The sequence below is a fragment of the Mauremys reevesii genome, linkage group 3 (assembly GCF_016161935.1).
Source record: "Mauremys reevesii isolate NIE-2019 linkage group 3, ASM1616193v1, whole genome shotgun sequence".
Classification (NCBI taxonomy): Eukaryota; Metazoa; Chordata; order Testudines; family Geoemydidae; genus Mauremys; species Mauremys reevesii.
In genome coordinates this window covers 125,569,256-125,587,711 of record NC_052625.1, presented here as the reverse complement: position 1 = coordinate 125,587,711, position 18,456 = coordinate 125,569,256, and the positions used below count along the sequence as shown (strand labels likewise).

General features: G+C 41.8%; 1 protein-coding gene and 1 long non-coding RNA gene across 4 annotated transcripts in view; one reads left to right on the top strand and one right to left on the bottom strand.

The window, feature by feature from the left end:
• LOC120400597 overlaps positions 1–18,456 on the top strand; it is a 72,576-nt gene that overhangs the window by 17,336 nt on the left and 36,784 nt on the right. The window lies entirely within an intron of this gene.
• Positions 14,812–18,456, bottom strand: part of TRAF3IP2 (TRAF3 interacting protein 2) — a 40,218-nt gene continuing 36,573 nt past the window's right edge. Inside the window, exon 10 of one of the 2 annotated variants that reach the window (XM_039529363.1) lies at positions 14,812–15,699. In XM_039529363.1, the coding sequence (XP_039385297.1) occupies positions 15,553–15,699 (147 nt within the window). In that variant the 3' untranslated portion in view covers positions 14,812–15,552. The remainder of the gene's footprint in view (positions 15,700–18,456) is intronic. The other variant, XM_039529364.1, reaches the window with a different exon arrangement.

Below are 18,456 nucleotides of genomic sequence, written 5' to 3'. Positions count from 1 at the left end.
AAGGGGTCACGGTGCAATGACGTTTCAGAACCGCTACATTGCACCATTGTAGCTTGTACTAGTTCAGTCACACTAGTGAAAATTGCAATAGTGCAATTCTATAGAGTAGATAAAGGTTCTCAGACTTAGCGTTAGAAGCATCGTGAATGTAGAGGGGCCTGGGCAGGACAAAGCATATCAGATATTGCTGTGTTAAAATGACCATGGGTTCTACAGCCATGAGTTGGGAAGGGCTTCTTATTAATGAGTTGACCTTTGATCTCACAAATGTAACACTTGTGTTGTGGATGAAATACATTTTATATCAGAAGCCTTTAAAATTATTTTTTGTTTAAAAAACAAAAACTGACCTTATTACACTGAATTTGTGCTCAGTTTTTTCCAACAGAAATGAAGCATTTAGAAGCATAAATAAATGTTTCACTAGGAAATCTTTTTGCAAGTTGGTATTTTTTGAGAAATGAGATCTGGATGTCCTAATGAAGTGTTAAGTCATAGGAGGAAAATTGCACTGGACGGAATTGGATTTCATACTCAGAATATTTTAGTTGGGGTCAGCACAGAAAATCTTATAACACTGGTGTGCTGTATAGTGTGGAAGGAGAAGAATCCTTTGAATCGCGTGATCTTTTCATTCACGTAATTAGTTTGTTATGCACACAGTGATGCCATGGGACTCGGCATTTTAGCTGCTGGGTTTCTCACTGGCAGCATCTGAAGAAATTCATTATATGCATTTATCACATGATGCACTTCATCAAACAAATGGAACGGGGAGAATAAGTCTTTCTAACAAGATTCTTCAGAGCTCCCTTATAAACTATTTACTGATATACTCTTCCTTGGTCAGGATACAATGAAGTTCCTTGTCCTGCAGCATACGACACAGGAAGTTCATTATCTCCCATCCAAATTAGATACAGAGAAAGGAAGCCCACACACAAAAACGAGCCACTTACAAAGAAGCAATAGATAATTTGCAAATGCTTTTAGTAAGGAATCTCAAATCAATATACAGTTGGATTAAAAACTCTTCAGGAGAATGGCCTTGTCATCTTATTTTGTTCTGTAAAGTGCCATGCATAACGATGGTGCTATGCAACTAATTTCTGCCACACACTAGTGATACTGCAGAAAATTAACTAATACGAGTATATAAAAATAAAGGAGTTAAAACTGGAGTTACAGTTATGTATGCTGTTAAATGATACTTATTTTGGGTTGCCAAGAAATCTTTTTAAAGCCTGCTGAATCCTGGTATGTGGAAGGTTTTAAGTACTTAAACTCCTGCATGACAAGCTAAATATGCACACACGCTACTTGTGTTTGTACAAGCTGCATCTGGTAAGATAGGCTCTCTTTATTTTCAATGTACGTAGACACTACTCAGTTCACATTCAGATCAGGTAGGATGATTGCTGTTGTGCCTCCTTTGATGAACTCATCTCAGTGTGCAATATCCTAGGTAATGTGCAGAACACTTGCTGAGCTCGCCAACTGATGTTACCTCAGTGTCTGCATTGATATAATCAGTATCTTTCTGATAAAGATAACTGTAACTTCTTCACACCGCCAGTGTCCTCTTTAAGTTACCTTTCTATATGCTGGCTTTTTAAAGTTTGGGTGAATATAGTGCTCATGAAAGTTAGGGGACTAACAGGGTCTTGGCTCAACAATAATGCAGTGATGCTCTATGCAGGCTTCCCCACCACAGCCTGATAAGCAACGCTTCCTGCTTTCCCTATCTTAAACTTTCTGAGCAGATTAAACTATGATTTTTGTGGTGTGGACAAATAGGGAGTAGGATCAGAGGCTAGTACTCAAACCTGGGTCTCCAGATTAACAGTTCTGTGTACAGGAAATTGCCATTGCAACAAGGGACATCAATCAGTTCGAGAGGAAAGTAGATAAAACATTAAAGAAGGGGAATGTGTGCAGTTGAGAAATATAGGCAAATGGAACCAAAAAGGAAGCAGACATGATGGGCCTCCTGTTTTTTCTCTATTTAGCGTGGATTAATGAGGCTGCAGTTCTTGACACTCACTCTATGGCTCAGATGTTTATTTGAGTGATAGAGTGAAACTTTTGTCTCTGGTGCCAATTCCCAAACTGGCCAGGATTTTCAGTCTCAGATATTAGTTTTTCCTATTCCCAGCCAGATGTGCAAAGGAATGGGAATATTCTCAACCTGATGCATGGGTTTAAGATGTGCATCTTTAATTAGTGTTACTGGAAGCTACGGAACTAATGTTATGTGTTTTAAATAGTGAATATTTCTAATTAAAACATGTCATACCAAGGCAGCTAATCCTCATACTGTCATAGGTCTATACTTTATAAGTCTATAGCTTATTGCTATACCAATATAAGAATCTTTATACCAGTAAAACTGCATCTGCACTAGGGCATTGCACTGCTTTACCTAAACCGATGTAGCAGTGCAATAACTGTGTAGGCAAGCTCTAAGAAAATATCCCTTTTCCATTGCGTTCCTCTTCCCTTCATGAGTGGTGAACACTAAATTCCTTTTTTTTCTCTTTCAGCTATGTAGTAAGGATTAATATACACATCCTGGGCATCTCTGCCCCTTTGCCCCATGTGGCCAATACCCCATTCCTTACTCTCTCTCGCCTCTTCAACATGAGCCGTATAGCCATCTTCTCAGTTACCCCTATGGCTGCTTGAAGAGACTGCCTCACCCCTCTGAAAGGCAGCCAGCCTTGGTGTTGTCCATATACCTATATTGCCTGACTCCATGATAAGAAGTACTCTATATATTGGGTCACGCTTGTTGAAAGCCAGTATTGAGTGTCTGTGGTTATTAGTGATAGGGATAGTCTGGCTTCCTTAAAGAAGACAAGTTGCCAGTGACCCTAAAACATGAGGAGGCCTTGGTCAAGAAACTGTTACTTGTGAATAACAACCTTGAAATTAGTGCTTAGTCTCTGCTCAACATCCCTTTTTGGGGAAGTGTTAAAGAGATCACGCATGGCAAGCACCGCCCAGTGGCCGAGCATACTGTGGCAGGTTCTCTTCTTTCCTGGTGCCCCTCTGTTGACAGTCATTCTGGTCCTATGGTCAGGGATGCTGGAACAATTATAGTGGGGGTGCTGAGAGCCATTGACCCAAACTATAAACCCTGTATATGATGGAAAACACTTCAAGCCAGGAGTTGCTGCCACACCTCCCACACCCCTAGTTCCAGCTCCTATGCCTGCGGTGGTCCATCCCTTCTGTGACTCAGGCCTCAGCCAGGTCACATGTTTATGTCTGCCCTCTGAGTTAGGTGAGATGGCTACCCCCGGGTTGAATTCTCAGGATTTTGACCCTTCTGTCCTTAGGGCCTTCTCTCCTCTGGACTCTCCAAATCAGGGGAAGGCTTTGACTTTTGGCACCCTCTATAGGAGAATCTGGGCTTACCCTCACCCCTGGGTTCCAACACAAGACCCAGTGTAAAGCAGCTAAGTTTTGCACCAAAGTGCTATAATGCTGTCTCCTGGATCACTTCCCACCAGTCCCTTCTTTCCCAATGGGTATAGTGTCATTAAATACCTGGAATCAAAGATAAAGTTTCAGGCCTTCTGAGAATCACCCGTCTCTTCTCTGTGTGCTTTTGCAGTGCTCTTCTTCCCAGGCTCTCAGGGTGTAGATCAGTTCACCTCCACTGTCTGCAGCCTAGTGAAACTGGCTTGTTCTCTTTTTGAGCTCCTCTTGCAAGCCATGCATACTTTGGAGATGTGGTGGGTGGGTCCCAGTAGCCATTTAATCCTTTCCTTACTGCTATGAAGGGTTGTATATCCCATCACAGGAAAGTTATAGAGCAGGAAGTTGTTGTGATGAGTTGTGTGTGTGTGTCATGTGCACTGATAAATTAACTGGTCAATAACTCATTTCATATTGGCCACCATACAGCCATCAGACTATAATGACTTTTGGTCACTACCAACCTGGGCTGGATTAAGTGAGGTGGCCTAAAAGTGAAATGCTCTTTAACGTATCACCTCCCCCACACCCGATATCAGACTTTTAAGAAGTGTTTCTTATTAAATCTCTTCAACTTATCAAAAGCACTTGGAAGATTGCAGGCTTTTTCATAGCACACTTCAGCACTCAGTCTCTTGCTGAAACTCCCAAGGCTGAAATTTTTGCATCACTGTGATGCCTCTCACCCAGATATGGCAGTCACAAAGCATTATATTTAGCAGACTTTAACATGATGAAAATAGTATGGATGCATCACAGCAACTGTGTGTCAGTCCAAGTAAAAGTAATAGTTAGCTCTAACAAACCCCATCAATGCTGCTGGTTTTGGGATGAGCTACTTTAAAAAAAGAAAAAAGTCAAGCTCCAAAGAATAAAAATATTTAACTATATGAATTCAAAATAAATTAGCCATGTTGTGGGTAGTCTACAACAACATTATCCTCAAACAAAAAATACTTCTGTTCTCAGTGGGCAGAGAAAATGTGCTACAACCTGCTGGCAATAATTGTTTCAATGCAAATGTAGTGCTTGGTTCTGTTCTCATTATGGTCATCACATTAGTTAGACAAGACAGGCATCTTCAGAAGAGGTGCATAAGATTTCAGAGCGATCTTAGAAAGTTTAGCATACGTATTTGTGAAGTTCCCATTTATCACTGTAACAATGACTGTCTAGAAGGGACCTGTTACAACACAGTAGGCTGCTGGCGTGGTTTAAGTAGAGGGCTGCCTTGCAGTGGAGATGGAGCTGAACCATATTGTAACCATATTACTGACTTATACAACAGACTTGAATTTACAAAGACCTGGAGCATGATTTTGGAAGCTGTTAGGGTTCCATCTATGCTGAAAATCCAGTTTGTGTCAGTGCTACTGTATTATGAAAGCATTATCCTACAATAGTTACAATATCAATTTAAACTGGAAACTTCGAAAGCAGCTCTTTAGAAAGTAGGTTACATGTCCCAGACAACAGCCTTTGGTTATTAAACAATGGCAGACTCCTCCAGGTAACCAGACTCCTCTAAGCAAAGGGAGAAAAAAGTCTATACCCTTTGTAATAAAGCCAGGGGATGAAACATGGATGTTTATTTTGAAAGATAACATACACCTGTTCTGTCTGTTGTGTGCTAGGTAACTATTGGAGGCTCATTTTCATCTGTTACCATGGTAAACTCTTTGCACTTCAAGGCCTTACAGCTTTGTTTCCTTTCAAGATGAGGTACTTGTCCTTGCTTTTCCAGAAGCTTTAACCCAATAACATGGAAGTGTGATAATAATAGTAATTGCTCTTCTCCCTCCATCAATATGTCTCATTTGTGTAGCGCTGACCTATGGACTGTTTTTCCTTTGAACTCCTTTTTGAAGTTTGCTGCTGCCTGTAGTAGTCATCCTTATTAACATTCCTGGTTCTCCTTTGCCTTCACCCAGTTGCCAGATAGAGAGATAAGGAAGGGCAGGCTGCTAACAATGGTGCTTTTCAGGCAAGCCGCTCTAATGAGCAGGCTTGGTAGTTTATCTTGCTGTCTGTCCAGGCAGGTTACAGGATCTTTGCTTCTTTGTTTTGTTAAATGGTACAAAAGAAACCTAGAAGGTTAAAAAACCTATGGGGGAAACTGGCAGTTATGGGAAGGACCGTCAACAAGAATTTTCAAATACTTTTTCATATGAGTTCTTATTGGCTCAACTTTTTGTCAAAATGGCTGTAAAGTATCGTCACTGGAGATTAGCTATGGAATAGAACCACTGCACTAAGATTTTGTTAAGTGCTGATGACTTGTATCAAAGGCTCATCCCAGTAGTGTAATTTGAGTTTCTTGAAACTTATAAACAGGAGAAGAGAGTTACTTCTTTCACAGCGAATTTTATTTATACTCTTATACTACACCCATCACCAGGTTAAATTGGTAGCAAATAAGTCCTCATGCCTTCATCTATATCTTGATTACAGGGACAATGCATACACCCCCCCCTCCCATGAATCCTACTAGCTGGTCTGATAAGCAAACTCAGACATAAAACAGTTGTAAATGTTTCAGAGGCGCCTTTCATCCCCTTCATTACCTGTATCTCAGCTTCTGCTAGGCAATAATGCCAGACTCTTGGGAAATGTACTTATTTACATATGGAACAGCTATGTATGTTACTATGCTATTTACATATATAGTTAATAATTTACTTAGACTTTGGCTGCAAATAAACTTTTAATGCTTGCTCTCATTCATTTTTCTTCCCTTCTGTGTCTCAGTCTTCTGTCCTCTAACCCATTTCCTTTATATTATTTAATGTAAAATGTTTAATTTTTAAATAGCTTCAGTATATTTTGTCTGTCTTTTCCTTTCCTCTTATCTGCTGTTTCTTTCTCTCTTACTTTTTTCTATCCTTTCTATTCTTTCATTGTTTTTCTCCTCCTTTCTCTCCCTTTTCACAACTCCTACCATTTCTCTATATTAATAGACATCTTTAAGGGGGGACTGCTCACAAGCTGTTTCCTCATCACAATGCCCTCATCATCATGGTTTGTAACCTTCTAGAATGCTCTAACTAATTTAAAGATCAACAAAGCCTGGGAATTGTTATTTGAAATGGAATCAATGAGAAAATGTCTGAATAAAGGGACTGAGCTCCTTGTGCTTCCTAGACACTGATCCTTTCTCCCTTTCCCCAGTGGTATTGTTTCCAGTAAGATATTATTTTAATACATTTTAAGGACAGAAAAGACCATTATGTTCATCTGGTCTGACCTCCTGGCATAAAACAGGCCATAGAATTTCACCCAAGATCAACAAATTTTGGTTGAACTGGAGGATGTTTTTTAGAAAGACAGCTAGTCTTGATTTAAAGACTCCAAGGGTATGTCTACACTGCAATGTAAGAGCAGGGTTAGAAAAATTTGAGTTAGCCAACTCCAGGTTTGTTAACCTAGGCCTGGAGTGTCTATACACATTTGTAACTCCATGTTAGGAACTGTTGAACCCTGGCTCCCAACCTGAGGCTGTAGTGTCTACATTGCACCCACCCCCCAGACTTCCTAGCACCCTCCCAAAATGTAGCTGCTCTAGCCCTTTGTTCATAGTGCAGTGTGGGAAAGCTTGACTGTCCCCCAAACGTGACTGTCCAGAGGACAAAGAAAGTCAGCCCATGGAATAGTGGGATACTTTTGGTGGATTCCCAGTGCACAAATTCAGTGGGACTGCATCTACACTGCAAAACTATAAGTCTTGAGCCCTGGGTCCTGGTTTGACTCAAGCTCAGACCCCACACCCCTGTTGGTTCCTGGGACCAAGCCCTCGGTTAGTACGACTTGTGTGTGGATGGAAGACAGTTTAGGCTTGAGCCTGAGTTTGAACCCTGGGTTTATATTGCAGCATAGACATACCCTGAGGATATCTCTACACTGCAATTAAATGCCCACGGCTAGCCCAGGTCAGCTGACTCAGGCTCGGGCTGCAAAATTGCAGTGTAGATGTTTGGGCTTAGGCTTGAACCCAGGTTCTGGGGCATTTCCCCTCAAAGGGGTCTCAGAACCCAGGCTCCAGTCCAAGCCTGAATGCCTATACTGCAACTTTATAGCCCCGCAGCCCAATCCCTGTGAACCCGAGTCAGCAGACACAGGCCAGCAGCACGTTTCATTGCAGTGTAGATGTACCACAAATGATGAAGAATCTACCATAACCTCGTTAATCAGTTCTAATTGTCAAGATACAAATTTTTAACAGTTATTTCCATTTTAAAATTACCTGGCTTCAGCTGCCTGCAGCTGTCTCTTGTTATGCTTTTATCTGCTAGTTTAAGGAACCCTGTAATAGCAGATAATGGGAGTATCTTATTTCCTCCTTAACCCAGTGTGATGTTGCACTCTATATGATTTTATGAAAGTATGCTGATGAGTATGAATATAATGTAACTGGAATATGCTTCATGCAAAAGGTCTCTTGTAAGGTATCATTACAAAGATTATAATCTACTGTGTGTGGTCATCCTGTTTCATAGAATCATAGATTATTAGGGTTGGAAGGGCTCTCAGGAGGTCACCTAGTCCAACCCCCTTTTCAAAGCAGGACCAATCCCCAGATTTTTACCCCAGTTCCCTAAATGGCCCCCTCAAGGATTGAACTCACAACCTTGGGTTCAGCAGGCCAGTGCTCAAACCACTGAGATATCCCTCCCCAATTTATACAGTGTATAAATGTATCACTCTTGTATTTAAAACTAGAAATATAAAATATAAATCTGGGTGCCTATTGTAATTATGCAAAGTGTGGGCCATTAATGGTGGTTTGGAATCTTGATGGCTCCCATTAACCAGGACAATTGGTTGTAAATGGCTCTGTTTTACTTGTGAGTCTTCCTGTATACTGTGTACTGGCAAGTAGGTAATGAAGTCTCACAGTGACATGTGATCATGTCACCTGAACTGGAATCCATCTTTAACCTGGTGCTTTTCCATTGAGAAAGGCAGGGTGGAACTCAGAGGGAGAAAGGATTCCCACCTTATGCAAAAGATATATAAGTGGATGGAACAGAGAAAAGTGGGGCGCCATCATGAGAAATCCCCTAGCTACCACCTGAGCTGGAACAAGGGCTGTACCAGGTGAAAGGATTGTGCCCAGACTAGGAAGGTGTCCAGTCTGTGAAATAAACTTATTGAAACATCTCTGAGGGTGAGATTTTATCTGTATTAAGTTTTATTACTGTATTAGGCTTAGATTTGCATGTTTTATTTTATTTTACTTGGTAATTCACTTTGTTCTGTCTGTTACTACTTGGAACCACTTAAATCCTACTTTCTGTATTTAATAAAATCACTTTTTACTTACTAATTAACCCAGAGTATGTATTAATACCTGGGGGAGGGAGGCAAACAGCTGTGCATATCTCTCTATCAGTGTTATAGATGGCGAACAATTTATGAGTTTACCCTGTATAAGCTTTATACAGGATAAAATGGATTTATTTGGGGTTTGGACCCCATTGGGAGTTGGGCATCTGAGTGTTAAAGACAGGAACACTTCTGTAAGTTGCTTTCAGTTAAGCCTGCAGCTTTGGGGCACGCGGTTCAGACGCTGGCTCTGTGTTGGAGCAGACTGGTGTGTCTGGCTCAAGAAGAGAGGGGGCTGGAGTCCTAAGCTGCCAAGGCAGGAAAGCAGGGGCAGAAGTAGCCTTGGCACATCAGTTGGCAATTCCCAAGGGGGTCTCTATGAACCAACCCATCACACCTAGTATGTGTCTTTGACTTGGTCCCCCAGAGATTTCTGTACCTTGACTAGATGTATCTACAATCTACTCTCAACTCCTTCACACCTCCCCACATAGCCTCAGATGATATGCACTATTGATGATCCTAAGTCCTGAAAATTATGAGTCACTGTCAGGTCCCCAAAAAACTGTAAAATTAAAAAAAAATTGTGTCTTTTTTTTTTAATTTGCCTTCACTTTTCGGAGCCTTTAGAATGCACCCAAGTCACATTTTCAAGCTTTTCTCCAGAATCATGAGGGCTAAAAGCTACCATTAAAAAAAAAAAGACAGGAGGGGGTGGAGCTGGGATTCTCACTCACATGCCGTCACAAGCTGGGGCTGTGAGAAATACGTCAATTATCACAAGACTCATAATGAAATAATGAAAGTGACAGCACTGGATATGCCCCTCTTCACATCTTTTGATGGAGTTGAGAGTAGATTGTAGATACACCTAGCCAAGATACAGAAATCTCTGGGGGACCAAGTCAAAGACACATATACTAGGTGTGACGGGTTGGTTCACAGAGACCCCCTTGGGAACTGCCAATTGATGTGCCAAGACTACTACTGCCTCTGCTTTCCTGCCTTGGCAGCTTGGGACTCCAGTTAGATAGAATTCTTTATGTAAGAGCTCCTACAAAGAAAATCTGCTTTAGATGTATTTGCATTACAGGCCCTCATCTTGCAGCTCCATTTCTGACTGCCAGGGCTGGTGCTTCCATTAGGTGACCCTAGGCGGTCGCCAAGGGCACCAGGATTCGGAGGGCAGCATTTTGTGCGCTCCCCATGGGGCGCACGGGAGCTTCCGGTTCTGCTCCCGTCGTGCCGCCAAAGAAGGACCTTCTGCCGACGTGCCGCGAAAAACAGCAGCCGACAATTGAGCACCTCAATGACTGCCGCTGTCGCCTGCGGCATTTCGGCAGAGGGTCCTTCTTCGGCAGCACGATAGGAGTGGAACCGGAAGCTCCCGTGCGCCCTGTGGGGAGCGCACAAAATGCCGCCCCCCGAATTCTGCCTAGGGTGCCAGAAACTCTGGCGCCGCACCCGCTGACTGCTTCTCATGCACAGAGCAAGGTAGGCCCTGCCAACCTGCATCTCCCTGGAAGGGCAATTAAATATTTTGCCCAGTGTGAAAGGAATATCAGCTTTTTGGTTAAACACATTTCATTGTTAGTCTGCACTAAAGCTTTCGTGAAGCTAATTTTGGAAATCACTCTATAATATTGAATAATAAACTTGAGGAGGATCATGCAAAAGTATTTGCAATGACTATAGCTAGGGCTCCATGTCTGTCACAGAGGTCACAAAAGTTATGGATTCCATGACTTTCCACGACCTCCGTGACTTCTGCAGCAGCTGGTGTGGCTGACCACAGGGCTGCCTGAGCAGCGGTCCTGGGGGCAGTGAGAGCAGCGGCGGCTGGGTGGCCCAGGGGGCTTGGTGGGCCCCCATCAGCTGGTGCTGCTGGCCTTGGTAGCCCCCAGCAGCTGGTACTGCTGGCCCCTGAGCCTCCTCCACCCAGAGCAGCATCCAGTTAAGATTTAATCAGGGGTATATAGTAAAAGTCATAGACAGGTCACAGGTGTAAATTTTTGTTTATTGCTCGTGACCCGTCCATGACTTTTACTAAAAATACCCGTGACTAAATCATAGCCTTAACTATAGTTGATTCTGGGCTTGTTCTTGGAGCCCTTATGAGACTATTCAAAAGAGTAAAACCTATAGGCTTTGACCATTCAAGCTGAATAGCATCCCAGCAGTTATGTCAGTGAGGCTAACTGAGTAAAAAAATAAACAACCACTCCTCCAACATATTTTTTTAGTTCTTTAAAAAACCCTGTCATTTTTGTTGATCTCATATTATGTAGATTCTCTAGGTGTCAACCCTCCATATTTCCTTAGACTATTTTATGGCTTACTAAGTCTTACAAGTGGTGGGATTGTAAAGTTGTGTCTCTGGGCTAGCACAGAGTTGCAGAATAGTGACTGTCAGGGCCGGCTCCAGGCACCAGCGTAGCAAGGAGGTGCCTGGGGCGGCCAATGAAGAGGGGCAGCATGTCCGGCTCTTCGGCGGTGGGTCCCTTAGTCCCTGTCGGAACGAAGGACTTGCTGCTGAATTGTCGCCGTAGAATAAAGCGGTGGTAGAATTGCTGCCAATCACGATTGCGGCTTTTTTTGTTTGGTTGTTTTTTTGTTTGGTTGTTTTGTTTTCCTGCTTGGGGTGGCAAAAATGCTAGAGCCGGCCCCGGTGACTGTTCTTTGTCACGTTTTTAGAATCATAGACTTTAAGGTCAGAAGGGACCATTATGATTGTCTAGTCTGACCTCCTGCACAACGCAAGCCAAAGAATCTCACCCACCCACTCCTGTAATAAACCCCTAACCTATATCTGAAATCATGGTTTAAAGACTTCAAGGTGCAGAGAATCCTCAGCAAGTGACCTGTTCCCCACACTGCAGAGGAAGGCAAAAAACCCTCAGTGCCTCTGCCAATCTGCCCTGGAGGAAAATTCCTTCCCAACCTCAGATATGACAATCAGCTAAACCCTGAGCATGTGGGCAAGACTCACCAGCCAGGCACCCAGGAAAGAATTCTCTGTAGTAACTCAGATCCCACCCCATCTAACATCCCATCACAGGCCATTGGGCGTATTTACCGTTAATAGTCAAAGATCAATTAATTGCCAAAATTAGGCTATCCCATCATACCATCCCCTCCATAAACTTGTGAAGCTTAGCCTTGACGCCAGATATGTCTTTTGCCCCGACTGCTCCCCTTGGAAGGCTGTTCCAGAACTTCACTCCTCTGATGGTTAGAAACCTTTGTCTAATTTCAAGTCTAAACTTCCTGATGGCCAGATTATATTCATTTGTTCTCGTGTCCACATTGGTACTGAGCTTAAATAGTTCCTCTCCCTCCCTGGTATTTATTCCTCTGATATATTGATAGAAAGCAATCATATCTCCCCTCAGCCTTCTTGTGGTTAGGCTAAACAAGCCAAGCTCTTTCAGTCTCCTTTCATAAGACAGGTTTTCCATTCCTCAGACCATCCTAGTAGCCCTTCTCTGTACCTGTTCCACTTTGAATTCATCCTTCTTAAACATGCACACAGTATTCCAGATGAGGTCTCACCAGAACCTTGTATAACGGTACTAACACCTCCTTATCTCTACTGGAAATACCTTGCCTGATGCATCTCAAGACCGCATTAGCTTTTTTCATGGCCATATCACATTAGTGGCTCATAGTCATCCTGTGATCAACCAATACTCTGAGGTCTTTCTCCTCCTCTGTTACTTCCAACTGATGAGTCCCCAACTTATAACAAAAATTATTGTTATTAATCCCTAAAACCTTGCACTTTTCACTATTAAATTTCATACTATTACTATTACTCCAGTTTACAAGGTCATCCAGATCTTCCTGTATGATATCCCGGTCTCTCTCTGTATTGGCAATACCTCCCAGCTTTGTGTCATCCACAAACTTTATTAGCACATTCCCACTTTTTGTGCCAAGATCGGTAATAAAAAGATTAAATAAGATTGGTCCCAAAATCAGTCCCTGAGGAACTCCACTAGTAACCTCCCTCCAGCCTGAGAGTTCACCTTTCAGTATGACCCATTGTAGTATCCCCTTTAATCAGTTCCTTTTCCACCTTTCAATTTTCATATTGATCCCCCTCTTTTCCAATTTAACTAATAATTCCCCATGTGGAACCATATCAAATGCCTTACTGAAATTGAGGTAAATCAGATTCACTGCGTTTCCTTTGTCTAAAAAATCTGTTACCTTCTCAAAGAAGACGATCAGGTTGGTTTGGCACAATCTACCTTTTGTAAAAATGTTCTTGTTGTAATAAGGGTTAAAGAGGAGCAGCAAAGCTAAAGCCCACTGTAAAAAATATTGTAGCATTCTATGGCAATAACTAAAAACATATTAAGCTTTAGTGTTTTGGAATATTATTGTAGAATACAGTAGGTGTGTGTTAGGGACTATACTGTAAGACAGTAGCACTTTAGTGACTTGGGATCTAAAAGGGCCCTGTCATGCTGGCTGGAGTGGCTCATGGCCATGAGTGCCAACCTTAGAGCAGACTGTCAAAAAGCAGGGCGGAAATCCCAAACTGGTTGTATGTTTTTATAATTAGATTTCACCAACTCAATAACAGGTGTGAACTCCTAAAGTGCTACAACAGTCTTACCATGGAGTCACAGAAAGCCCCCTTGGGCATTCTAGACTAACTTGCCACCCAGCAGGGGCGGCTCCAGGCACCAGCACACCAAGCGAGTGCTTGGGGTGGCAAGCCACTGGGGGCGCTCTGCCGGTCGCCGCGAGGGCGGCAGGCAGGCTGCCTTCGGCGGCATGCCTGTGGAGGGTCCGCTGGTCCCGCGGCTTCGGCGGACCTCCCGCAGGCAAGCCGCTGAAGGCAGCCTGCCTGCCGTGCTTGGGGCGGCAAAATGCCTAGAGCTGCCCCTGCCACCCAGGCAAGCTGGACTATGTGATAGATGATCACTTACACCAAAAATCACAACAATATTCAGGTTACTCCCAGTCCCAAAAGGACCACTCACTTACCCCAGGCCAATTATACTCAGATCTCAAACTGAAGTCAATGCCTGTAGCCAGTCCTGTAATAAACTAACTAAAGATTTATTAACTAAGAAAAGAAATGAGAGTTATTTACAGGGTTAAAACATGAAATACACACACACACAAAAACATACACATACTTGCAGTCTTAAGATTTAAAAAGGTAACATAAGCTTCTATAATAAGCAGCTGTATATATCCTTTAGGGCTGACTCATGCCAAGCAGCAAGGGGATCTCTTGCTTATGTTTAGAAATCTTTGCCCCTCGGAGTCCAGACAGCATGAAAGAGACCCAGTTTCTCCCTGTCAGAGATTTTTATCTCCTTCACCTCCGATTCCAAACTGATGGGATGAGTTCATGTGCAGGCCTTCCCTTCCGGGAGGGAGTGAGGAATGCAATCAACAAGGTCTCTGTCCTTTGATGCTACACAATGGCTCCTTTGGCTTCAGTGGGCCATCTTGTGTGCAGGATGAGCACTATACCTTAATTAATGCTTCTTTTCCTGTTTGGTGAGTTATATAATTACAGAGGTTTACAGTGCAAACACTCAATATAACTTTATACCGTTGGTTACAGAGGTTATAAGTGAGATCAATACATGCAGCATCCTACACTGTTCATAAGGTCTAGACACCAAACACACTCTTATAATATTAATATCTACTTTTACTGTATCTTCCACTGTTGTATGCAGTGTTGTTGTGGCCATGTTATTCTGAAGACATTATGGAGACAAGTGGATGAGGTAATATCTTTTATTGGATCAACTTCTGTTGGTGCGAGAGAGACAAGCTTTTGAGCTATACAGAGCTCTTCTTCATGTCTGGGAAATATAATCAGAGTGTCACAGCTAAATACAAGATTGAACAGTGTTCAATATATGCTATGCTAAACTATCTGTTCAATCTTGTATTTAGCTGTGACACTCTGATTATATTTCCCAGACATGAAGAAGAGTTCTGTATAGCTCAAAAGCTTGTCTCTCTCGCACCAACAGAAGTTGGCCCAATAAAAGATATTACCTCACTCACCTTGTCTCTCTATTTTAACTATACTAACCCACAGGTAAGCCAGACTGGTTTCCATCTATGCATGGTTCAATGAGGCCTGAGGTCTTGCCATGAGCTGGCACTTGGTCTGCCAGAGTCACAGGCCCTCTTATCAAATACAGTGCAAGATAATCTGTTTGAGTAAAAGATTTATTACCGAACAGTTGCCAGTCCTTTAAGGTTGCTCCCAAAACACCACAAAGCCTCGTTTATTTCTCCCCAGCAATAAATAAAACAGTTTTACAAAAAGCAAATATATTTTGTCTGTTCCATTGTTTGAGAGTACTGTAATATGCAAGAACATCTGGATAACAACAAAAGAAACCCTCAGCAAACAGGAAGGCAGAATTGTTTTACACTAATTGCAACATCATTTTCAGTAATTACGTGCTGTGTGTCAGACTAGTAGAGGAATATTAGAAACATCAATAAAAAAATAAAATTGGACATTTTTTCCATTTGCAATGTGTTTAAGAATTGAGAGAGGAATTATGCTTGCTCAGCTTCAGAAAGCGATGTTTGATACAGTGGAAAAGTGAGGGAGCTGAGTCTGAATTACCCAAGACAACTCCTTTAGCAGAAAGAGAATCTTCCATCATCAGAAAGGGCCACCTGGAAAAGTCCTAGCTCCCTGCCAACATCACCCTTTAACAATTACTTGTCATGCACTTTCTGTAAAACTGTTCATAATGGCACAACCTGGAGTGTAGGCAAAGGTCCGACTGGAGGAGCAACATATTCCTCTTCTCTCAGTAACCGCAACAAGATGTTGTTCTTATTTTTTGGCCAGCTATAAATGTGAGTGTTCTGAAGCCAGGTAGGCACATGTTCCTGCAAATGAGAAAAAACAAACCAAAACCATAACCACATAAAATCCCCTGACTGCATATCACTTTCTTGCAGAAACCTCCCAGCAGTGCTATTAGACTCTGCCATACAACCGTCACTGTGTCTCTGTTATGGCCATTTCCCACAACACTGACAAGTAATTAGTCACACTTGGATTTTTATTTATTTTTTGAAACAGGTTGAGTCTATGTATTGCTCAGCTGCATAACTAATCACGTGTATAACGTTTTTATTTTAGCATACTATGGTGCTAACCATCATTCATGTTTTAATTTACTTTTCACTGATATCAGTAACTATTAGACAAATGCCTAAAATGGTCATCACCATAGCATCCAGACACTATGAACATTTATATAGTGCCACATATTTACATGGTACTTAATGAACGAAGAGTAAAAATTCCCCCCAGATGGAAGGATGGAAACTGATTATTTAGAACAACAGGTTTGCATATGACTCATGAGAAGTATTAATAAAGTCAACGTACTGACTGAGTTTTGTTGGGGTTTTTTCACTCTAGCATTTTGTTTGCCCTCTGATTTTACAAGGTTCATCTGATAGCAGACTGATCTTCTTACAGCCCTTAGTTATCAGGGAATATATAGCAAAACATACCAAAACTATTGTGGACTCTCAAATGCGTTGTGTGTGTTAGCACACAGAAAATCACTGGCTTACATTCCATTGGCATACTGTAAAGGTTATATATGTTATTTATAAAACAAATCAATACAATATATACATATCTATTACTTGTCTATTCTCATTTAGAACATGAGATGAAAACTAATAAGTAACTAAATTATCTGTTTTGATCCTTTGGCTAGTGATACATAGTGTTCTAAACAGCACATTGTTTGGGCATTCATGTAAGAAATTAAATGCTTAATATTTTTACCTAAATCACTGAGGTTACCATTCTGTTAATGCAAGTGCTGAATCAGCTGCCAGATCTGAGAGCTGGCAAGACCCAGGTTCCCTGTAGTATTATACAAGTAGAGGCTGGAAAAGCCCACTCAGTCTTTGGCTTAAGCTGCTTGTCACAATTTCTTCTCCCTTCAGTATTTATTTAGTTTCATAGTGAAAACTATCTAGACCAGTTGGCTCCTCTTGTTTCCTTGGTGGTGAACTTTATTCCATATACAAGCAGTTCTCAAATCTTTTCTTACAGGGGACTACTTACTGAGTTCCAAACCCTATCATGTATTATTACCCTTCCAAGCACTGATCCCTTCACCTTCTCATGACAATTGCTTGATTACATGAAAAATTATTACCAGGACAGTATAAAGGAAGCAAAATAAAAATGAACTTGGTTTAATATGACGAGTGTGGCTTCCTGTTTACATCATTCCACTTTGCATCCATACTGTTTATTTCCTCTCTACAGGTGTCAGGTTTACATACACTGGTACCCACACCTCCCCATACTTCCTACAGCCCTCCCACTATATAATCTATCCAGGTCACTTTACAGTTTGGTTCTTTCCTGAAGTACATTCACTACCCCTACAATTGTAGTGTCATTAGCAAATTGTATGAAGATTGATCGTACCCCTAGAAACATGAAATAAAGATTGCAGTCACAAAGGCTGTAGAGATGGTCCAAAATTTGTAGTTTAATTGAGAAAGGCACCTCTCGAAAACCTAAGAGTGTCCTAGACTGGGTTACAATTAGCAGGAAGTGTCATTGCTTGAAGACAGATGTTTCACCACTCTGACAGGGACAGCTCAGCAGGACACCTGGAAACTCTCCTTGGATAACTCTTTGAGAACCACTGCCATATGCTAGCTAGTCTCACAATAAACTAATTTTGGCTGAACTTTGTGTAAGTGTGCTATTCTTGTATCTGGCATTAGGCCCAAATAGACCTGTAGCATCCATCTTGTCTATTCACTTCTGAATCTTGTACCATTCTTAGGGTATGTTTACACTTCAAACTGAAGGTCTAAATTCCAGCCCGAGGAGACATACCCACAGTAGTTTTGATCAAGCTAGCATGCTAAAAATAGAGTGTAGCTGCAGCAGTGCATGCAGCAGGAGGGGCTAACCACCCTAAGTCCATACCTGGCTTCTTGGAGGGGTACATACTTGAGGTGTCTAGTCCATCCAGCTGCTCATGACACCACGGTCACACTCTGTTTTTGGCATGGTAGCTAAATCAGAGCTAGTGTGAGTATGTCTCCTCAAGCTGGAAAATACACCTTCAGCTCAAAGTGTAGACATACCCTTAATCTCATTTTTTAAAATAATACTACAGTATTCTCTTAAATCTTTTTGAATTACTAAAATCTCAAATTCTGCATATATACTAGCTCTCAAAGACTGACAAAAGTTAGGATTAACTCTGCCTTATGGGTATGGGTAGAGCTTTAAAGGCTGTAGATAGATGGATAAATAGAAAGAAAACTCAAAGCAATATGCTGTCCTTGATCTGCCCAGAATTCCCACTAATGTCAACCAGGCCCTAAGCTTTGAAAATTTCTACAGCAGGTGTGGGAACGCCTTCATTCCCATGGTTTCACTTTTCTTTCCATTTGAAGAGAAATGCTACTTTGGAAACTTTATGATCTAAAGGTAAAATACTATAGCACCATTCATCCTGAAGGCTCCCAAATGCTTCATAAACTAGAGTCAATTTTTCAAAACTTTGGTGCTTAAAAGTTAGGTGCCTACATCTATATTCAGGGACCTAAATAAATGATTTGTGTCCACAGATGCTGGCACACACATCT